General features: G+C 40.4%; 1 protein-coding gene across 2 annotated transcripts; it reads right to left on the bottom strand.

Annotated features, from left to right (window-relative positions):
- Positions 1-2,034: 2,034 nt before the first annotated feature.
- Positions 2,035-10,250, bottom strand: katna1 (katanin p60 (ATPase containing) subunit A 1). Of its 2 annotated transcripts, none has more exons than XM_085770710.1 (11): positions 10,086-10,250; positions 8,727-8,889; positions 8,499-8,638; positions 6,755-6,959; positions 6,419-6,534; positions 5,022-5,127; positions 4,785-4,943; positions 4,314-4,440; positions 4,029-4,163; positions 3,291-3,417; positions 2,035-2,335 (listed from the first exon to the last, which is right to left on the bottom strand). In XM_085770710.1, exons 2-11 carry the CDS (start codon positions 8,886-8,888, stop codon positions 2,137-2,139), a joined length of 1,476 nt encoding a protein of 491 aa, XP_085626836.1. In that variant the 5' UTR covers position 8,889; positions 10,086-10,250; the 3' UTR covers positions 2,035-2,136. The 2 variants fall into 2 exon arrangements, with proteins under 2 accessions (XP_085626836.1, XP_085626837.1); XM_085770711.1 differs by having other exon boundaries at positions 10,081-10,135.
- Positions 10,251-15,525: the final 5,275 nt, after the last annotated feature.

Below are 15,525 nucleotides of genomic sequence, written 5' to 3'. Positions count from 1 at the left end.
TGCCATAATCGTGGTTGTGAGCTGAAAGAGCACATTGTCAACATCTTTTCTTTCTTTTATAATGCAGAAGCCTTAATAAAGGCAGTGTCTAATCTAACATTAGAACGGCTCACAGACTGAGGTTCCCTTCAGAAAGCGACTATAAAGACCGAGCTGGACTAATAGAGCGGCTCAACACAGTGAAGCAAACAAAAAAACACAAGACAACCTCAGAAGTGTGCAAATACACACAACACAGTGGACACAGCACAACCATAAAGCTCAGTACACAGCATCTTGACTCTGTATTTACAGTTAAATGACCTACATTTATGGATAAACCTGATCATGAATGGTTGATTTTCATGAAGCTGGGTCTTACATAGTCGTCTCAGAGTTTAGATTTCTGTCAGTCCACAGTTAAACACACTGTAGATGGAGATGAATCAGTTCCGTGGATGTGCAGCTCAGGTGCTCAGTCATGTGACAAAGAAGCTCAGAATCAAAGAATTATTGGAGCTGATTCACGTCTCTCTTCTTGAGTTTGCACATAATGATGTGTGTCCAGGAGCAGACACTACTGGGAAGTGTTTTATGGACTGATGAGACTAAGGTTGAACTGGCTTGATCTAGGGCTGCAGTCTAGGAATCTCCACACAACTTTAGGGGAAATAAATCCTCAGGCTTATCAAGGTTTTCTCCAGGATCATGTCAGGGTGTCCGTCCACCTGCTGAGGCTCAGGAGAAGCCTCTGATGCAGAAGGAGTAAATCCACCACGGAAAGACTTCAGACAAAGGAGCGGCCCAGTCAGAGCCCAGACCTTAATCCAGTGGAGATGCTGTGGGCTGACTTCAGGTGAGAAACATGAAAAGCAAATGTCCTGAGAATCTGTCTGAGCTGATGCAGCTCTTTAAAGAGGAATGGTCCAAACTCCCCCCCGAACACTGAGCAGCTACAAGAGACTTTTTTTGAGGTTCCTGGTGCCAAATGAGCTTCTTCAACCAGTTAGTAAATCTAAGGGTTGACTTGGATTTTCCACTACCACTGTAAGTGTTAAATGGCTTGAGTTCAAGAAATGCAAAAAAGATCTGCTATTATATTAATTAAAGGACACTGTTTGTTTCCATTTGTGGTATAGATAAGATCTGATCACATTTTATGACAGTACAGACAACTGTGGTTTGGGGAAATATGTGTCATAATACAATTATTGATAGCCCATCTGTATGTCAGCCTCAGAGATGTAGAACAGGTGTAAATGTAGAATTTGAGAACATGATGAAATTGTTATGAGTTATAAGTGCGTACAACTTTTTGGTCATTATCTGAAACCCACAGACCAAACACATTACTCATCACGACCTGCAGCAGAGTTTTTCCTTCCTTTTTTACTCAACAAAAATTACTAATCACTCCGGCAGCAGACAGGATGACTTCAGTTTGACGGCTGTCTGTTTATCATCAACAACAGTCACAAGGCTCAAAATACCACACACCAACTAACACACCACATACAGATGACAAATAAATTAATGAGACGATGTTAATATTCATAAACTTGTTAACTTTATTTATAGAAATATCCTGTTAGTGTCAACAAAAATGTGAAAGAACCACACTGGTCAATTTCACAGAAAATGAAGTGCATCATTGAAAAAACAAATACAAGAAGAAGAACAATTGTCAGTTTGTGCAGTATCTTACTGTCAGACACAACAAATCAAATGTTATGACACTTGAGAAGGAAAGGTGAAGCACTGGCTGCTAAGTTTGCTGCTCAGGTTTGGTGGTTTCAAGATTGTCAAAATAGTTTTCTATTAAAATTTCTTTCCGTGTGGAAGTCCAAAAGGTTTTGGTTTCACCTGATCACATGTGGTAAATCAGCTACTTTGACCTCTCCCAACTTCAAAACTAATAATTTACAACAGGAAGAGATGCCATTTTATTTAGTAATGCATCACCAGCTTCAAAAAACACTCAGCCACAGCCTGACACACACACACACACACACACACACACACACACACACACACACACACAAACACAAACACAAACACAAACACAAACACAAACACAAACACAAACACAAACACAGACAGACATGAAACTACACACACATATTACACAACCAGTCAATTCATTCAGAAACTTTTTTTTCAGCAGGACCCAAATTCTTCGATCCACTTCTCATACTTCTCCAGGTCAGCTGCAGACACTGATTTGGACACTTTCTTCAGGGCTGATTCAAAGTCCTCCATGGTTGTTGGCATGTGCATCTCGTCCCGGGAAATGTTACGGATCTCCTCCGGTGTGAGGCCCTCGATCCTTCGCCTCATGGCCATCAGAGAAGCATCCCTGCAGCATAAAACAGCAGCTTTGTTTCATCACTTTTTTTCTAACATTAGAAAATGAGGCTCAGCCAAAAAATTCTCATTATTCATTCATCGTCTCATTATTAATGAAACCTAAAATTACAACTTTATGCTCATCAGATGAGATTAGAGTTGTCACAATACCAAAATGAGTAACCACGGTACTATACCAGACAAAGTATCACGGTTCTGGGTAATATCACGATACTGCAACCGAATTTCTATCGAAGCGGAGCTGTCTCAGCTGTCTTCATGGAGTCCGTTCTTGCCGGCATGAACACACGAACAGCCAATCAGATAACAGACGGGCGGACCCAGCGTGCGGAAACAGCCTATCATATCCCCGGACATCACCAGTAACAAGCAAACAGCCAATCATTCAGCAGCTGTGTAGTTTGTTGGGTGCATGTCGGTTTTGTTTACAAGGGAGTAGCGTGCAGTGAGAAGCCGGGAGGAGAGGAGAGGCGGCCGCTATGTAGCGGAAACTGGCACCGTAGTAGTAATCCACTGTAGTACCGTCGTGTAGAATTTTTAGTATAGTAGGAACCGTTACGTTTTGGCACCGCGGGGCACCGTGGCTACCGTGGGTATCGTGCAACTCTAGATGAGATCTTTTTCTCTGTGAAGTTACAACTTTCTTCTTGTAATATTAAGACTTATTTGAAATTTCAAGAATGAAGTCTAATATTTCAGATTGTGTTATTCTCAAAATGGCCCAAATACTCATCACTTCCACAGATTTCAATAGATGCTTTAAATCATATGAATCTCTGCCCTCACTGATCTGAAGTTTTTACATTCAATCTTTACAATCAACAGTCCAAATGCAGGAAAATTAAAATATACCTTGTTGCATCTACCGAACTAAATTGTGCTGTTTTGTCTGCTTTTGTTTGCTACTGTGAAGAAAGTACATTTTAGTTGAAGATCGACTTTACCTGCACACATTGGTGATGTCAGCGCCTGAATAACCCTCCATCTGGTCTGCGATCTTATCCAAATTCACGTCGCTGGCCAGCTCCAGTTCCTTCAGGTTGATCCTGAGCAGTTCCACTCGTCCCTTGGCTGCAGACAGAAAGATGTTAGTGAGTAGAGCAGCCATGAAGCTCATGTTCCTGAACATTATTTTTTAATGATAATAAAGACAACAACATTTCATTTTAATTAATTCATTTTTAATTAACATTCAATCTGAACAGAGACAACCACACAGTGCCATCACTTACAGTATGTTCACCATGGATGTATAAAAACATCAAGCAGCGCCCGTGTGAGTATTTGTTGAAGGAGTATTTGTTTTGCATAAGTTAGATTTTTCTGTCACCAGTTTAAAAAACCTGCCACTGACGGAGAATATTTGGTTAACGTGACCCCTGATTTTTATACATATTACACCCAGTTAATTACACCCAGCTAGCTACTGAAGTCAAAGCTAGACGCCCAACTACGAAGCACCACTGACTATTTGATCTGGGGGCCTTTTGGGGGATATGTACGACGACAGTATCATCCCACATTCTAGTTATCAAGGGTGCAACTAACATCCATATTTACGTTTGAATCTTTATAGTCAAAGACTTGTTTTCTAGAAGTTAAATAATATTAGAGGTCAGATAAGAGTAACCTAGGTAATTGTACAGAGACGACAGAGCCATGCAGTAAAGAAATGACTGTACTTGAAGGTAGAGGGATGTAGATCCTCTTCTCCAGCCGTCTCCTCAGAGCTTCATCGATGTCCCATGGGAAGTTGGTGGCAGCAAGGACCATGACCATCTTTGACGGGTCTTCATTTTCTGATGCTCCACCGACACCTGAACAACAGCAACAAGAGCGAAAGCCTCTGTAAACAAATGCCAATCAGAGGTTTCTGCAGGTAAAACAGACACCAAGAACACTGTAGAAATGTATATACTGCTAGACTTGGTGAACACATTTTTAAGAAGATGTCACTGGTGTTTTACCATCCATCTGCACCAGCAGCTCTGCCTTCACTCTCCGGCTGGCCTCGTGCTCCTCTGAGGTCCCTCTGCGGCTGCACATGGAGTCTATTTCATCGATGAAGATTGTAGTGGGAGCATAAAAACGTGCCTGTATGAAGACAAACACAATGACTGAGACCATGAGTCCATTACCCTGATGTTCGAATATCGAGTGTGATTCCGCACACATCTGTTGCATCTCCGACATGACGTGAGCCACAATTACATATCACTGCCATATGCACTTAAAGAATTAAAAACAGAGCTACTGAAATATTCATAGTTTTGATTCACTGTTGATAACAAAAATATCAGATGTGGTGGTAGAGGTAGTACCAACCTGACAATATGAAAGCAAAAGTCTCTCATAGCTATCCATCTATATTATTATAGTACTTGAACTGCATGAATGACACCCAAACATGCAAGAATCCTAAGAAAGTGACATCTCACCATTTCAAACAGAAGGCGAACCAGCTTCTCTGACTCCCCTCTGTACTTGGAGGTGAGCGTAGACGAGGAGACGTTAAAGAATGTGGTCCTGCATTCAGTAGCAACGGCTTTGGCCAGGAGTGTTTTCCCCGTGCCTGGAGGTCCCACCATGAGCACCCCCTGCAGTGACGGATTAGTTCCATGTCAGAGTGATACATACAATAACAGAGATCAGACTAAAACCTCCTCAGTCTGTACCTTCCATGGTCTTCTTATGCCTTTGAAAAACGCCGGCATCCACATTGGCAACACGACCGCTTCTTTCAGCAGCTTTTTCGCATCTTCCAAGTCTGCAATGTTGTCCCTGCAGAGACAGGGCAGACAGAGGCTCCTTTCAGTAGTTCAAAGAACAGCTGCTAATCATGCAGTGCACGACAAACCACACCCTCCTACCTAAAGCTCTGCAGAGCTCTGAGTTTCCATCTTCAAATCAATCAGTACGTTTACATGCAGAGCTTAATCGAGCTATGCTCAAAATTCGATTTTGGCGTCAAGTCGGACTTCTGGCGTCAAATCGGACTTCTGTCCTTGTGTCAATATACATGCAACTGAGGAAATCGAATAACTGACGGGGTCCGCCCCCTCATGCGGCGGCACCTGTTGCTTCAGCGGGTTAATACGCCTCCTGTCCTGTTGACTTCTCTGTCACCTCGTAAAAAACTGAATATAAACAACTTAGTAAGCTTATTAATAAATTCTCAACTGCAGTTCCCGACCAGACGCGTCAGTCTGGGCTGGATGCGCGCTGAGAATAGGATACGGGCTTCCTTCTCTCTCTCTCTCTCTCTCTCTCTCTAATAAAACATTCTTGCTGGTTGCGCTGTGTGAAATGCATTGAATCGGCGCTGACGTTGGTTTTTTTTTCTTTACTTTGCGGGGTTCGGGCGGCTTCTCTGCTCCACTTGGTGCCGTCTCTACGGTTGTGGAGCATGCGCACATGCATTGTCCAGTTATACTCTGATTAAGGTGTATACATGACGGAGAAAATCGAATTCCAATCGCATTATCTGGGTGTCTTAATCGGAGTTCTCAACTCCGATTTCAGTCGGACTAAGGTGTTTACATGCACTTCAGTTGTCCAGTTATAGTCGGATTAAGGCAATAATTCGGTTTTTTCAAGTGTCATGTAAACGTACTGAGTGTTTCTAATGTCTGAGTGAAATGATTATAGCCCTAGATTAAAAACAACAATACAAACATGTTTTGTATGAGCCAAATAAAGGCTGATTAGAAAACAATTATTGTTTTTTTCAATGTTTCACTTTCAATTACATTAATCTTTTATCAAAAAAATCCCATACCTTGAACTAGTGGTAAAATATTAGTCAGTTTAAAAAAAAAATTAAATTCGTTAGTGGCATCAAACTTCAGGAAGTATTCACACTCCTTCATTTTTTGCACACCTCACCATGTAATACATTGACATTGATAACAGCAACCATTCTGGGTCTGGGTCTGGGTCTTTTTCATAAACACAGAATAATATAATTAATCTCTGCCAAGAACACAAACAGTTCTGGGGAACATGAGCATTTATATGACATGCCAGAAACCTGTGAATCACATGTGCATGTCTGTGAACTAGTAAAACATACCATTTGACATTTGGATTCTGAGATATAATGTCTCTCTCCAGAGCTTCCACAAGGTCTTTGTCATATCCTGTCCCATCAAACTTTTTCACTTCCTTCTCCTGGACCTCTGCTTTGTTCTGAAAGGGAGACATGACTCATTATTACTGCTCCCTGTTCTCTAAACGTAATCCATGTGGTCTGTTTTCTTTAGGACTAAAACTGGAATGACAGGCAAGGCATAGCTGCAGGTGCAAAAGCAATATGTGTTGAATCGACAATGCAAACAGTTGTGCCTGGATATATGTTCTTCTCTGATACAATGATGATGAAGGTGGTGCATTCATTCAAAATGTTCACCTTATCATCTTTTGTTTTGCCAGCAGCCTCCTTTGCCTCTTTTGACTCCTTCTTTTCTTTGCCCTTGGAGAGTTTGCTTCTGTCTCCGTTGGCCCCTCGAGCTGAGTACCTCTGCTGGGCCCTTACAGCCACGCTGAGCCGGTTGTTGGGGGGTTTGCCGTCTTTATAAGGGTTAGCAGGCCGTCTCACAGGACAAGGAGAGTGTCTGTGAAAAGAAGAGTAACAAGTCCTGTCGGCAATAATCTGAGAATCATTCTGATGACCTGTTCTTAAAACCATGTATAAATGTGTATATTATTACAACTGTGCTTTTTTGTTGTAGGTTTTTCGTTGCATTCATTGCATTAAGTGAGTCTAAGTAAATAAGTGTGTGCCAGGAGAAGCCATGATGCACAGCTCTGGTCAGATGTCCACCAGACTTGTGGGGCTGCACAATACATAATAAAATCATATTGCGGTTGATTCAAATCAGACTATTTTAACCCCATTAGACAAACAATCTTGTTTTCAAGGGGGTTCTCAATACAAACCAAAAGAGCACAATTAGGCTCCCATACAGACAGACACAAGCTCTTCTCTTTAGCTTGTGAAACAGGTGGTTCGATAAGGTTTGTATTGGCCTTGTACTTTTTAATGAACATACAGCAAGGTCAGTAATGACTGTCACTTCCAGTTATCTTTAGTTCAGTTATCTTTACTTCACCTGGATCTGGGTCCAGATCTCGTGGACAGAGGACTGAAGGCAGTTTGACCATAAATAATACATTTAAAAAAAATACATAATAATGATTGACTGTCAAAAAAACAAATCCATGTTTGGGGAAAATTTTGTTGACTAAAAAAATACTGACACTGACTTATTTTCACAGTCGACTTATCGTGGTACCATCATGGTGCACAAAACACAAACAGTCCAATAATCCCCTCCTTGGCTACTTGGGACTTGGGGGAGATAGGCTATTCATGTTGTGTTGTAATCACCCATGCATGAGACAACAAAACATGTTTGTGGTTGTGCATATGAAGTGTGTTACTGTGTGTGTGTATATCTGCATGGTTATTAATGTTGGCCTACTTGTATTTGTGATGTTGGTTCTCTCTCAGCAGCTTCTCTTTTTTGCCTTTCATACATTTAATCATTTAAGACATGCATTTTTACATTCCAAACAATTATACTACTCAGCATTTTCTGTTAAGCCGTTTACTGATGCCAGTGTGCTACCGAGTGATGTAATTCAGTGACTGAGAAAACAAAAAACACTAGAAAGGCAATAATTTAAAAAAGATGCCTGTGGTATATTCATATTGGCTTTAGAAGTGTTCAAGTTTATTTAAATTATATTATGCCATAAAATTCTGAATAAATGACTTCTACACTACAGTGCTCGAGGAAATATTCAACAAATGTGTTAATGCGACCAGACTCATGTGTGAAGTAAAAACCAACCAAGCAAACAAAGAAGCAGTGTGAGGCTTTCAGGGCACCTTTCCACAGGGCAAAGCAGAAACAATCCAGACTCACATCAGGGACTAAAGTCTGCTAATCCAAATCATATGACTGTGTTGGGCTATTGTTCACACACAAATGGCTCATACAACTCCTAATGACAGATTAGAGAACAGCAAAGGTGAACAGCGAACAAAGTTTAGAAAGTATGAAAATGGATTTTCACGGTGAAAAAAAGGATTCAAGAATAAGATGAGTTGGAAATCACAACTGTACATAAATAAACAATTTCCATACCTCTGATCCACATGAACAGGCCTGATGTCGCAATCATCATGGTTACTGGGTTTAACAGGCGTCGTGTCCAGCTGAAAGTTCTCCAGGGTTGACATTATATCCTGAACCTGTCGATTCTCTTCACTGATTTCTTGCCACAACTGAAAAAAAAAAAAAGAAAACCTATGTGCATCAGAGAAGCCAAATTCTATTGAATATGATCAGTTAGGCTTTCACTGTCATATTTACCTGCTGCCATCTCTGCTGTAAACTGCTGTCCCGCACAGTGTACAAATACTTTTTGATTTGTTCTAGCAATCCATGATAGAGGACGCTGGCTGAGTTGTAGTTTCCCAGCAAGGCATATTCACGGGCCAGCTTCACGTTCTCACTGATGTCTCGAAGACTCATGCTGCCATGGAAACAGAGACAACAGTTGAACTTCTACCCATCAACGTTATGCAAAATATAGAAATTACTGCTTGACCATGACTACACAGGGGTTGGACCATCTTTCCCCTGTTCATAGAATATTAATTGGCAAAAGACGAAATGTGTACACCAAGCTATTTTTGCTTCTATTTCTGCTTCAAATCCTAAAACATAAAATAAGGCACTTAGGGGAAGGAGTGCATAGTGCATTTTTTATTTTATAGCCTGAGTCTGACTGAGAAGCTAAGAATCCAGTTGTTGGATGTTTGTGGTCAGTGCATGTGTCTTGCTTGCATTAGATCACTCTAAGAGAAAAGTTAGACTGGATCAACTCTAAATACTGGTCAAAAACATTATTGTGATGCCCATCCGGTCCTGGTAAATTCATCTTTACTATCAGCGGACAGAATTTAGGTATTGTGGTACTATTGAAGTTTTCAGAGTGAGGGATAAGGATAACGCTAGTGCAGCCTTCATTTTTAAGCCATTTCTTCCTGAAAAGTGCTTTTCATGAAATCAAAGTTAGCTGAATGGTTGAGAAGTTCATTCTTCTTGAGTTAAAAATAAAATATCATGCAAATTATGGTTGTTGAAATATGATGCATTATTTCCTTTTCAGCTAAAAGCACTAAACTGTTAGGAAAACGATTTACAGTAATAACCCTCTGCCATCATGCCTTGCTTTGGTTGTTATTACCATAGCCCACTTGTGTTAAAATAATGTTTCACATAACCTCAGTAGCCTACATTACAAACAAAACATGTGGAGATTGGAGGCTGTTTCCTACATTATAAGAAACACAAAGCAACAGTGTGGAGCTTTTTCTTATTCCGTAGATTAACCGTGGAGTCTCGCCCGACTCAAGCACAAATTCCAGTCCCCCCCCCCCCACACACACACACACACAGATGCTACAGATCTTGACACTTCAAAATTCAACAGCAAACACACTGAGTTAGTTGTCACGCCACATCGTCATAACTATTTACTGTACACAGTGCACTGTTGACGTTGTTACTGTGCCTCACTTTGAATTTCAAACCGGATGGTTTCCCCTCTCTGCTGCAGACAAACACTACTAGAGCAACATGAAATCTGAATTCGACGAGCACTACATGTTCGCCGTGTAAGAATTAAGATGGACAAAAACAGTTTATACTGGGATTATACTCAACTTTTCTGTTGAACACACGCAGAGTCCTCACAGCGGTTTGTGACCAGTTCCGCTGTGCCTACTTATCGGAGGGAGCACGGAAGTCGGCCACGCCGCACAGTCGGTATGCAAATCAAACCAGCTGGGGGAAAGTTTTGACTTCCGGTCATAACCTTCAAAATAAAACCGAATAACTTCCTTAATGTATGAAAAGTTAGGCGGGATTTAGGAGTAACGCTAGCCTAGAAATCTAGACGCCCCCTAGCGGCAGCAAAAATATTTGCTCCACCAATCACAGCGCTCTATCTGTTTAGAGAGTCGTTGGGCCCAGAGCGATAGATATAACAGAGTGGCGACACTCCCATAGGGAGATGATTATAGATGATGATAGATGTTATATCTATCGCTCTGGTTGGGCCGTGTCACTACTTTAAAAGAATGGACGTGGCGTCCGTGACGTCACCCATTGGTTTTGGGGAGTCGTTTTTGTCATAGATATATAAACATGGTTTTTGTGACTCAAATACTGTTAAAACGTATGATCTTTGTAAGCTTTACAAAATATTTATTTAAGTTTATGTTTTTTCTGTCTTGCTGTCATCCCCTGGCGTATTTATGATTGTTTGGTTGTGTATTAATGTTGTATATTTCATCTAACTGTATTCAGTCCTGTGTATACTCTTGTTGTAAATAAAGTTGTTAAAAAAAATAAAAAATACAAATTTGTGACTCAACCGTTAATATAATACATCCGACTCAACTCCTGAACAGCGCCATCTTGGATTGGCCGGCCGAGAACCCGCCCACTGGCCTCGAAGCAGCTGTCCACGGAGCTGCTCGGACCTGTCACTCAATGTTTCCGCGCCCTAACTGGCCAACCTAATAACAGTAATAACAGTAAAACGGTAGAGTTAAAAAAAATTCACCCCCCTCAGAGTGTGTGCAGGGGTAGAAACTATCGATTGAGAAAAAAAAAACGTTCTGACACCAGGCTTTTAACATGTTTACTGAGGATGTAAAGTCGGCGATTTTAACATGGGGGTCTATGGAGAATGCTCCCTTCTGACACCAGCCCCCAGAGGAATCCGAGGGGATTGCAGTTTTTTGAACGCGGAAGTGAGCTTCACTTCTCAGACCGACAACTTTTTTTTTTTTTTTTTTTTCAAAACTTTGTTTCACAATACAAAAATTGTTTTTCATGGTAAAATGCAATTAATAAAGCACATTTATATTATACGCCAGGGGGAATTTATAAGTTTACAACAAAATGTTCAAGTTTTCACATATATTGATAGTCTTAATCGCTTTCTGGTTGTTTGAAAATTTGATGGAGGTTATGTATTGCTTGAGCTCACTGTTAAAAGCAGTAAAGGAAGGTTTTTTTTTAATGAACTTACATTTGTGAATATGAAATTTTGCCATTAAAATAATAAGGTTGATAATAAAAGTTATGTTAGCTTTTTCCTTGTTTTTTTTCAGGTCAGGGAGCCCAAACAGAACATTCCTCCAAAACAAAATAAAATCACCATCAACATTGATAGCAACAAAATTACAAATATCATTCCATAGTTTTTGCACAATAGGGCAGAGCCAAAACAAATGGGTCACAGTTTCAGCATGTACAGAACAGAAAGTACAATTCACATCAATGTCTTTTTAAAATCTTTTTACAATGTGGTCATTGGATGGATAACATTTATGAATAATCTTAAATGAAATTTCTCTCACTTTATTAGTTAACAGGTATCGGTTGGGTAAGAGCCAAATCTTCTTCCAGTCGGTGTCCTCCATAAAATTGTTCCAATATGAGATCACGTATGGAACTGTGGTGGCATCCCTTTTAAACAGGAGTCTTATTAATTTATTGTTTTTTCCATGGTTGCCGGCCAGACAAGCTTTACCTATTGGGGTGTCTGACAAGGATAACAGGGAGAGCTGGTTTGTTTCCATTCTTGGTTGAGATTTAAATAACATGCAAACTCCAGATGGGATTGCTCCAAAAACTCTGGCAAAATCTGCAGGTGATACAGGAATATTATATTCAGATAAAAACTCATTATACGAATAGAGGAGACCATTCCTGTTGAATTGAGCCAAATGTACAATGTTATTATTAAACCAATACTCAATAAAAAGGGATTTATGTTTAAATAAAATGTCCTTGTTGTTCCATATGTAATAGTTATGAGGTGAAAAATTATGCTTGAAGATAAGTGACCAGGAGAGAAAGGCCTGCCGGTGAAAGGCTGACATTTTAACTGGAATTTTGTCAATATTGTAGTTACATACTAAGAAAAAATGTAATCCACCCAGTTTTGACAGAATATGAAAGGGAAAATGTTCCAGATCGCATTGGGGTTCTTAAAAAATTGTTTGAACCAGTTTATCTTAAAAGTGTTGTTTAAGGTGCAGAAATCTAAATAATTGAGCCCACCATTTTCATAGTCATTCATTAAAACAGATTTCTTCACATGGTGTGTTCTATTTTTCCACAGGAAGTTGAGAAGCAATTTGTCAATCTGAGTAATACTCTTACAGTCCACATATAGGGATAAAGATGCATATATTAAGCGTGACATTCCTTCTGCCTTAGATAGTAAAACTCTGCCTCTAAGGGATAGATCTCGTAAAAGCCACTGGTTCAACTTTTTCTGAGTTCTTTGTATTATAGGATTAAAATTCACTGAAGTTCTTTTTTGTTGGTCCTTGGTAATTGTGATACCTAAATACACAACCTCATCTTTGACTGGGATTCCATAGATGGATGATTTTGAACAATCTTTAATGGATATAATCTCACATTTATTAATGTTGAGACTTAAGCCAGAGGCCTTGGAGAATTCTGTAATTGTGTTTATTGCAGTGGAAATTTGGTTTTCATCCCTAAGAAAGAGGGTGGTGTCATCTGCCAGTTGGGTTATGGTAAGTTTTCTGCCTATAGGCATATATCTATGCCATTTATTTCACTTGATTTAATGCGGTCTGCCAGAAGCTGAGCCACCAGTAAAAACAGGTATGGAGAAGCAGGGCACCCTTGCCTAATGCCTCTAGAAATATTGAATCTAGTAGACATGCCACCTGTTAGTTTAATAGAGCTGTTACTTTTGTGGTACAGAGATTTTATAGCTGAGAAAAAATAGTTACCAAAGCCAAATTTCTTAAGGGATTGTAGAATGAATGGATGTTCAACGGTATCAAACGCTTTGTAGAAAATAACATCCGCATCTTTGGAGTAGCAGAAGGAGAGGAGGGAGAAGACTCAGTGCCAGAGTTTGTCGAGGCGCTCATCCGGAGCAAGCTACCGATTCCGGGCGCCATGGAGTTAAACATACAACGCGCCCACATAACCGGCGCACACAGACCCGCTCCAGACAAACCTCCGAGAGCATTCATAATCAATTTCCAGGAGTTCTCAACCAAGGAATGGGTTCTAAAAGAGGCATGGAAAAAAACTAAGAATGAAAGGATCCAGCTGAATAACAAGACCCTCTACTTTGATCATGACTACAGTGCAGAGGTGGTCAAGAAACGTAAAGAATACAACGGGATCAAAAAGGCTCTGAAAGTGAAAGGAGTGCGCTTCCAAACACCGTATGTAAACATGCGCATCCACTGGGAGACGGGAGCCCGACTTTAACAGCGCGGAGGACGCGGGAGTGGAGCTGCGGAGACGTGGAATCATGGTGGAAGACGCGACGCCAGCCGAGGAGGAGACTGACTGGGGAACACGTCTGGGAGAGCTGCTGGGGTCGTGGCAGAAGGTAACGGGACACCGCGAGGCAGAGGACGACATCACCCGGAGAGCGCGGTTCAAACTTCAGAGTTTCCAGAGTGATCATGCTGCTCAGAGATGATCCCCAGCGCAAGGGAGGTAAAATGAAGAATTAGAAATCATCACAGGCTGGTAAGATTACTGCCACTACGAGACTGAAAGACAAGAATTGAATTGGACTAATATCAGGCTCTAGGCTCATTTTCAATAAATGTCTTGGAAAGACGATTTAATTTTCATTTATGTTGGACTTTGGGATGGCAGGGTTAGTGTTTTTAAAATAAAAATCTTAGTCATAGGATCTACCCTCGACCCACCAACGGGGTCTCAGTGAGGAGTTATCTCCTCCCAGTTTGGAGGTCAGTTCTTTACTATGTTCAGTTGACCTTGTTCTATCTTTGTTCTTGTTTTACTGTCTTATTTGGGGGAAAACACTATTACAAAGCCATTTACTTTTTTTTGTGTTTGAGTAACAATGTCACATAATCTGAGAATAGCTTCTCTGAATGTCAACGGCTCGAGTAACCCGGTCAAGAGGAGTAGGGTGCTAGTGAAAATGAGGAAAGATAAGTACCAAATAATATATTTACAAGAGACACACATGTCGAAACCATGAGAAACTAAAAAAGTTTGGTTATTCCAATACTTATTATAGTTCATGTAAAAATATTAGAAAAAGAGGGGTTGCGATAATGATATCCAATTCATTAAACTTTGATTTGATTAAAGAGAAAAGAGATGATGAAGGTAGATATATAATAATCAAGGGCAGGATAGATAATGTCCTGGTCACATTTGTGAATGTCTATGCTCCTCCGGAGAGTGACAGATCTTTTTTCAAAAGATTATTTGAACTGATTGTATCTGAGAGTGAGGAAATACTTGTCTGCTTGGGAGATTGGAATACAATTTTGAACCACCAACTAGACACAACAAGCACGAGCAGACATGGATCCCTAAAATCAAAAGACCTAAATATTCTGATAAAAGAAGCAGGCTTATTTGATGTGTGGAGAAGTGCCCATACAAGGGACAGGGAATTCACCCACTACTCAGCTACACACAAAGTTCACTCTAGGTTGGACTTTTTTCTGATGAATATTATAGATAGACATAGGGTTCATGAGTGTATAATCGTAACAGCGGATATATCTGATCACAGCATTGTTTATCTAAATATACATCTAAACAGCAGGCCAAGGAACACACTATGGAGGCTGAATATTGGAATTTTAAACAATAAACTCATGGTGGAAGAAATTAAAAAGGAAATTGGAGAATGTATAAATGACAATAGAGATGACCAGGTCGACCCAACTATTATTTGGGATACGGTCAAAGCAGTTATGAGAGGGAAGCTAATATCAAGAACAGCCCATTTAAAGCAGTACTAAAGAACTTTCAGTTTTGGTTGAGTTTGGCGTTGCCAGTGGCCCAAAGCGGTAGTGTTTTGCCTGAAGGAAGACTCCATTTCCTATGAATACCAGCGCATAGCGCCGTAAACATCCTGATCTCCCGGTGCATGGAAATTAACAGAAGACGTCCAAACTAAGTTTCCGTTTCCAACGGATCATTTCTCACTAAACATACATGCACAATCCGACGGAAAGGTGCCGCATTGCCTGCTCCCTCCTCGTCATGACTTGCGAAAGTGAAAGTGAAACTTAAGTGAGAGCCGGTGTCCTACCCA

The sequence above is a fragment of the Trachurus japonicus genome, chromosome 24 (genome assembly GCF_045865225.1).
Source record: "Trachurus japonicus isolate A0001 chromosome 24, Traja_1.0".
Classification (NCBI taxonomy): Eukaryota; Metazoa; Chordata; class Actinopteri; order Carangiformes; family Carangidae; genus Trachurus; species Trachurus japonicus.
Note: the sequence above shows the minus strand (reverse complement) of the source record. Positions and strands in the feature narration are given on the sequence as shown.

Excerpts from the sequence above, each read along its gene's own strand:
- katna1 (XM_085770710.1), bottom strand. The coding sequence starts at position 8,888 with ATGAGTCTTCGAGACATCAGTGAGAACGTGAAGCTGGCCCGTGAATAT. Across the intron at positions 4,441-4,784 it reads TTCGCCTTCTGTTTGAAATG|GCACGTTTTTATGCTCCCAC; the intron begins GTGAGATGTCAC and ends GTCTTCATACAG. Across the intron at positions 2,336-3,290 it reads GACATCACCAATGTGTGCAG|GGATGCTTCTCTGATGGCCA; the intron begins GTAAAGTCGATC and ends TTTATGCTGCAG.